Consider the following 8,219-nt stretch of genomic DNA (forward strand, 5'->3'; position numbering starts at 1 on the left):
TTACAGAAGAACTGGTTCACGCGATTGATGACAAGATCCATGAAAACCGAAGGTTTACAATTAGGCTCTCGCTCTGGAATTTCCCCAAATTTCACGATCCCAAATGCATGGAAATTTGTTACCGGAAACTGAAATTTCGACAAGCTGAAAGAAACTGTTCCCAACTGGTTGAAGACACCGGCGGCAAATTCCATGAAGAAGGCATACAAAAAACTGGTGCCACGCTATGACAAATGTCTGCAAAATTTCCGTATTATGTTGGAAAAGTAGTTTAAGAGTTGTAGAATTTTGTGCAATAAATAACTTTTTCCTACAGATACCCTGAAAAGTGGCCATTTCTGCACTGATTGCAGGCCGCAAAGAATCACTTTTCCGCTCTAGTGCGCAAAGTATACTTTGCGCACTCCAGATTTGCAGCATGACAACGCAAAATAGTTAGTAGGTTATATGGAGCACCAGTACAGGAAAATCAAATTTATGTTGGTAACACTGACTGTGGTGCACGTTATAATATGAAGGCAGTGGACAACAGTATGACAGCGACAGCCACCACATGAGTGACAGCTGCCTTCATTCATTACTACTACATTATTCAATTTTAAATGAATTAAGGTTTTTATTATAATAAAATTACACACAAAAACATTTGATGGATTTCAGGAATTTTACCCATAATTACCCCTTTTCATATTCAATGGAACTGTAGGAAAAATTTAATGTGAAATACGTGCGCAAAGTTCTTCTGCTGCACTCAAGAAACCATTCGCCCCTCGCCTATGGCTCGGGCGTAAACGTTTCTTTCGGTGCAGCAAACTGTCACTTTGGCGCACTAGTTGCACAAATATCTATTCTGTATCTGTACACAATTAATTTTATACCAAACGGAACTTACTTTCTGGACCTATCACGTATAATCACAATTAATGTAGTCTTAAATCATGGAAGATTATGTAGAAGAATATTAATTATATTTTATTCGCTCAGTAAATATACTTTCAATGATTAAATAATAGATTGTCATCATTGAGAATGAATATTTTTTAAGTGATTATATTTGTACATTGTTGAAAAATCCTTGATTGATCAAGATATATAGTTTTGCTTTGATCTTTTACACTCATTCAGAGATTGCCGCTAATGCATTGTGTTTACTTCTATCTAATGTATGTAAATGACTGAAATATGTGTAAATTTTTGGATATAAACGTAGAGAAAATAAAGCATAAGTAGGTATCTCAAGGTACAGGTCATTATTTTCCAAATTTCTTGTCGATTTTGTTCTGTTGACTACTGTTAGGCTCAACTCACACTACGTGACTTAGGTCGAGAAGAGACTCGCCTCTAGTCAAAGCATGTGTTTCCAAATGGGTGACGTCGCGGAGACTAGAATCGACTGGTCTGAGTGTCACCATTTGAAACACATGCTCTCGACTAGAGTTCAGTCTCTTCTCGACCTGACGAGTCGTGTAAGTGTGAGTTGAGCAGTGAGATTTGGAACATAAACGCCCAACGCCCTATAACATGGGATATCTTCTATGCTATCTTTCTCTATGATATAAATTCATTTATCTACTTACTTATCTTTTATTTATTCATCTATTCATTCTTTTTTTTGTCGGCAGTGTCCATGCAACCCCCCTTCTACAGTTGAGCGACGTACGGCATGGTTGGACGTAGTGACCAGTTTTGCAGCCGTGTCGGCTGGCGCCCCAGGCCCCTATGTGCGCCCTAAAATGAGCGCCCCTGTGAGGGCGTCGCCCCTGTCATGCGGCTCAAGCAGTGCCGGCATCCTTGTCTCGAGATGCTCACTAACACCACCTTCATTCCTAATGATATCGAGATGGAGGGCGGTAAGTGATCAAGTAGTTGAAGTTGAGTTAGAAGTAGTTGAACGTTGATTAGTTGAGTTGTAGGTAGTTTAAAGTGGTTGAAGATGAGTTAGAAGTAGTTCAATTGAGTTGGACGTAATTGGAGTTGAATTAGAAGTAGTTGAAGTTGAGCCAAAAATAGTTAAAACGTTGATTAATACCATAGAGAAACAATAGCATAAGTAGATATATCCCATGGTATAGGGCGTTTATTGTCGCAACTTTTACTGGTTATCTCAAGGCGATAGTCCACGTATTTCTTTCCCATGAAGCTGTGTGACGCTAGTAGTCTCTCATACTGTGCCGTTCATACCACTCTACCCGGTCAAAACATAAATCGACAATAATCGGCTTGAGATAACAGTAAAGTTGCAACATAAACACCCTATACCATGGGATTCTACTTACGCTATTGTTTCTCTATGATGTACTCTGTACAAAATTACTTTTGACTTACTTTGAAATGGAGGGAGATCAGCCAATTTCAGTGATGAATAGAGTCATAAGAAGAAGCGCAGTTGCCAATTTGTCGATTAAACTTGTCGGATGAGTGCTTCCAGAAAGGAAACATCCGTATGCATATCATAGCAGGGTGAACACTCATTGGAAATTAGAGAACGCTGGCTGGATCAGAACGGCAACATTGCTCCACTTTATCCCTACCCTTTCTCTGTTGCGCTTGTCCCTCCAAGTCTAAGTGATTTTGTACAGAGTATAGTTGACTTAGAATAGTTGAAGTTGAGCTAAAAGTAGTTGAGTTAAATGAGAAGTAGTTTAAGTTGAGTTGAAACAACACCATCTACATTCCTAATCATATAGGAGTAGATGAGAACGGCGGTGAGTTGAGAAATATATACAAAAGTCCACGTTATAATGGTAGTATTTAATTTACATCGTGTTGCTATCCTTTGTCGATCATTCGATAAGGCAGATAGTCCATCCTTCTCTAGCTCCTCAACGTAGCCAAAAAATTATTACAATGTGGTAATATCAAATTAACAAAATATTTAATCTCAATTATGAGAACTTGAAATTTTATCAATGAATAAAATGTAACTGATTATTTTAAACAAGAACGAACGTTGATATTACATGGACTATGTATTAGCTATCCCTGTAGAAGGTAGTGGCAAGCAGAGAATCAGCACGCTATTCTATATTTCTCCTCTTAATTTATAACCTGGACTCCTTATAGAATAATTTTACTGTAGAAAAACTAATTTTTATTCACAGTTTTAATTTATTTACAATTACACTTATGGTTTGGAAAATATAATTTCCTACAGATACCCTGAAAAGTGACCATTTGTGCACTGATTGCAGGCTGCAAAGAACACTTTTCCGCACTAGTGCGCAAAGTGAGTACTTTGCGTACTCCAGATTTGCAGCATGACAACACAAAATAGTTAGTAGGTTATATTGAGCACCAGTGCAGCAAAATCAAAATTAAGTTGGAACCGTGAGTGGGCTGCTATAGTGAGCAGAGGTGCAACGAAGCACAACGCGCTATTATTAAGTAGATATTATAATGAGGACAACGACAGCACAGTGCCACCACAGCACACACCACACAGCTGCCCCCCGCCATTCAACACACATACAGTATTCAGCAATTTTACCCATCATTACCCACTTTTCATATTCAATGGTAACTGTAGGAAAAATTTAATGTGAAATACGTGCGCAAAGTTCGTTTGATGCACTCAAGAAACCATTCCGCACGCCTACGGCTCGGGCCGTAAACGTTTCTTTCGATGCAGCAAACTGTCACTTTGCGCACTAGTTGCCACAAATAACTATTTTGTGACTCATTTTCAGTTTTTTAGTTCTTCACCGCAGTCATAGACCGGGGAATGTCAAATCTTATAATCCATAATTATTGTCAAATATTAATAATCCGACTCCGCAAATGTTGATAAGTATGTTCTCTGTGTATTCAGAGACTGCATACCTCACAGGCTTCAATTACATTCAGATATAACTTGGATTATAACTGTTTATCTTATCTTTTTGCGTAGGCAAATGCACATTCCTGATGGTGACAGGACCCAACGGGGCGGTAAAAGCACCTACATTCGTAGCGCAGGTGTGGCAGCCCTGTTGGCGCATATTGGTTGCTTTGTGCCGTGCGACGAGGCAGAGATGACAGTGCTCGACGCCATTTTGGCGCGGGTGGGCGCAAGCGACTCGCAGATCAAGGGCATGTCAACCTTCATGGTTGAAATGGTCGAGACGGCTTCTATTCTCAGGGTGAGTAGAGGCAGAGGTCCCATTACATGGATTTAAATTTCAATTTATCAAGCATTTACACTCACAACATACAATACAATTATACAGATTCATTACTGAATGAATATTTAATTTCGTGCCTCATTGACCGAGCAAAGTGCTTAGTAAAATCTAAGATTCAAGTCGACGGTTTGGCATTTCTCTTAATGTTTATATGTTGCGCATTTACGGCGAAACGCGGTAATAGATTTTCATGATGAAATTTGACAGGTATGTTCCTTTTTAATTGCAAGTCGACATATATAAAGGTTTTGGAATGTGCATTTCAAGGATAATATAAAAGGAAAAAGGAGCCTCCTTCATACGCCAATATTAGAGTAAAAATCAGACTACAGAATATTCATCATAATCAACTGACAAGTGATTACACAGATGTGTGGAGAAGCCAGTCTATTGCTGTATTTCCATAAGGTCTATCGTTTCAATCAGGTACTTGTAGATGAGAATACAGCGTGAGGTCAACTGTTCACAGAACTACTAGTTTCATCTTAGGCCGGCCACTGACGACAGGACAAGTGTATCGAACATGTGCGAATGGATAATGTCTTCGAACAAATGACATTTACTCGAAGGGTTTCAAAAGAAAACCAGCTTTTTGTGTAGGTGAGAAGTTTATATTCATATGGTAATTATTCATATTAAATAAAAATACTAAGAAATTGTCAAAATTACATATTTATTATACTTAGAAAGACCGGTTTCGGGTTACACCATTGTCAATCTCTCGATAAACTCAGAGATTAACAGAGATTACAATGGTGTAAGAACCGAAACGGTCTTTCTAAGTATCAATAAACTGTGATTTTTGACAATTTCTTAGTATTTTTATTTAATAAAAACGAAACCAGCTTTTTGACAGCAGCTTCTATAGTGAGGTCCACGTTATAATGGCAGTATTTGATTGACATTGATGTTGCTGTCCTTGTCTATCATTGGACAAAGCAGATAGCGCTGTCCTTTTTCAGCTCCGCAAATTTGCCAGATGGTTTTTTAACAATGTAGAGACAAAATTCATCAACAAAATATTCACTATCAATCAAGAGAATGTATTTTTTTAAATCATTGAATAATAATTTTTCTCTCTTTTCGATCTAAAAGCAAATACTCTGGCAAAAAGGGTCTGTCAAGTATAAAATTCACGAAAAAGATATAACATAGAAACAGTAAATTATTATAATTATTTTCTGACTATTGTTTTCAGATGGCAACGCCAAACTCACTGGTGATAATTGACGAATTGGGAAGAGGCACATCCACTATGAAGGCTGCGGAATTGCATGGGCTATTGCTGAGTAAGTACATTCTAACACACTTCAAGACATCAATTTATTGAAAGGAATAATAAAGAATAACATTTGAGAATGTGATAAATACTCGAAACTAGTCGCGTCAGGAATATATAAGGTTGCTAATGATTATGTTTATTTAATAATACATTAATTTGACTGCGAGAGTTTTAAACGTTATTTAAAGATTTTCTAGTTGGAAAATGTTATACTGTATAAGTAGAAGAATTTTCTGAAATCCGAGATTTTGAATGTATTTGTGTAAATGTTGTTTTGGACTTGAGAGGGCAATTGAATTTAAAATAAAATAGATTATAATATATTAAATAAACAATATAGATATATATATATATATATATATAGATATATATATATATATATATATATAATGTGATATTAGACTATTGTAAGCTTGAACTGACGTTGTTATGACATTTTTATGTTTTTGACAATAAATATTTATTTATTTCAGATACACGGCGAAAGAAGTGGGCGCGTCTCGCTGTCGCCATCACTTCCACGAGCTGACACGCTGCCCGAACTGGTGCCGACTGTGCACAATTGTCACGTGACTGCCGTGACGTCAGATGACGACAACAGTCTGACGCTGCTCTACGAGGTGCGCCCGGGCGCCTGTGATCAGAGCTTCGGCATACATTGCGCCAAGATGGCCAGGTTCCTAACCAGGATAGAGGTCAGTCCCTTCTTAAATAAGGTTTAAATTAGTTAGAGGATATCTATACTGAAATAGGACGAAGGAATGAGTCAATTTGTTGTCCAACGAACTACGACTTTTACCTTCGAACTAACGACTTTACCTTCCGTAGTCAAAAGTGAGAACTTGCCAACGCTCGTTTAATTTAAATATCGGGGCACCGAGCTCGCTCGTTATTTATTTATTGAAACAGAGCACAATTTTTCAAAATGATTGGGGAAGGACAAACAGGCACAGACCAAGACGTTTCTTCCCCGAATTTTTATTTATCACTATAAATGGTCCAAAAAGTAGGTTATGTTTTATACATTTGAATCCAGGTCCAATTTTCAGTCAAATATTTAAAAAGAAAAGTTCAATTTAGATTGTTTACAAACCAAATTGAATAACAAAATAACACTCACTAATCACTTAAAACTGTAAAATAATGATTAACTTTGAATATTATGATATACTTTAATATTTAAGTGATAAACCTGTCATGTCAACAATCAGATTATTTTGATAGAGTCTATTAAAATGTCTAGATAATATTTTTCGCGAGATACGTAAGCTGTTTGAATGATTACACAGCTGATCTCCCACACAGGCACACGCATCTTCTGTTATCACAGACGACGAAATCTGTTCTTCCAGAGGATCATCCTTTTAATGTCCTTCAGCGAGTTTTCCCAGGGTTGAGACCTAGTGCAATCGAATCTTTATATTATAAACCTACCATGTTCTGAATTTCGTGAGAATCGTTAGAGTCGTTTTCGAGATCCGGTGAAATACAAACATATAAACATCTAAACATATAACAGAAATTGCTTGTTTAATAGTATAGGATTTACTGTTTCTATAGTTCATTTTTTCTATATAAATTTTATACTTGAACAAAACGCTTGTAGCTGGCCATTACTTCCAATCTCCATGCAACTTGAACCAGAAATTGGAACCCAATTTTATCCTTCTTTGGGGGAGTACAGATCAGATATTTCCATTGGTTAGGGCTTATAGTAAGGTCCCGTTTTAATGGCAGTGCAGAAAGACAGTTACGGTGTCAACGGTGCCACGTTGCCGATTCTCTGCCTTGCCACTGCCTTCCATAGAAGTAGCTAATACCGATATATCTGAGGGAATTTGGTGTACCTTTTCTTACATATTATTACTTGTACTTTGCTCAATAAATTCATAGATTTTAGACCATTTTTACTGTTCATAACGAGTTGTGTTATTTATTATTTCAGGATGCAAACAGAACTAGCCGACTTGGAAGACTACCAAGGAGCTATTACTGTCAGTGACTCCGCTACCAAGAGAAAATAATTAAGTAAGACTGAATTATGTAAATGTTCACAAAGTAGTGTCAGAAATTAACTAGTTTACCTTTAACTAGTTAATAATAATAATAATATCGAGTGACATGGCTGGCTCAGGTCTGGTGTCAGAGTTTTCAGGTCAATTAGTTGTCAATTCATTTATTGAAAAAAACTGACTGCTAATCGTCATTTTAATAGCAAAAATCTGGTTTGGCACACTCATACAACTTTTCTTCCCGTTATGAAAATTGATCATCTGACGCTAGTGTTCACGCGCATCTCAAGTCTACTATTCCAAGGATCTGAGCCACTTGTGACAGGACTATAACGCTGGAGACACACGAAGTTTGCCATCTCTTCATAGTGAATGATTTAATAGAATCAACATTTGCCCACAGTTTGCAATTGAATAATCACATTTTCTCGAATTTCGAGCTCATTTTCAATTTTAGGTGAACATGTTACTGAACATTAATTGTAGGATTTTCATGCTAAATCTTTTCCACTTGAATTTTTTTGTTTAAATTGTATCGAAGCTTGATAACTGGGAATCTAAAATCAAAATTTTGCATAGATGGGGCGGAGCTCCTGACATTTTTTACAGATATGGGCCATGTGGCAGTTGATAGAGCTTATCAATGACTATTTTAAATAAAATTTGATCAAATCGTTGTAGCCGTTTTCGAGAAAACGCGAAAACCCTGGTTATACAAACATTTTAGCCGCCATCTTGAATTGCATTTGATCGAAATGTTCGTGT

The 8,219-nt window shown here is 37.0% G+C and overlaps 1 protein-coding gene across 1 annotated transcript; it reads left to right on the top strand.

Annotated features, from left to right (window-relative positions):
• Positions 1-1,710: 1,710 nt before the first annotated feature.
• LOC120349370 (DNA mismatch repair protein Msh2-like) lies at positions 1,711-6,137 on the top strand (the record flags this gene model as incomplete). Its single annotated transcript, XM_039419348.1, is given in 6 exon segments — positions 1,711-1,850; positions 3,887-4,118; positions 5,359-5,410; positions 5,413-5,449; positions 5,916-5,971; positions 5,974-6,137. Coding segments are annotated over 5 exon segments (537 nt in total), but the record flags the coding sequence as incomplete, so codon positions are not given.
• Positions 6,138-8,219: the final 2,082 nt, after the last annotated feature.

This window comes from Nilaparvata lugens, unplaced genomic scaffold (genome assembly GCF_014356525.2).
Source record: "Nilaparvata lugens isolate BPH unplaced genomic scaffold, ASM1435652v1 scaffold9703, whole genome shotgun sequence".
NCBI lineage: Eukaryota > Metazoa > Arthropoda > Insecta > Hemiptera > Delphacidae > Nilaparvata > Nilaparvata lugens.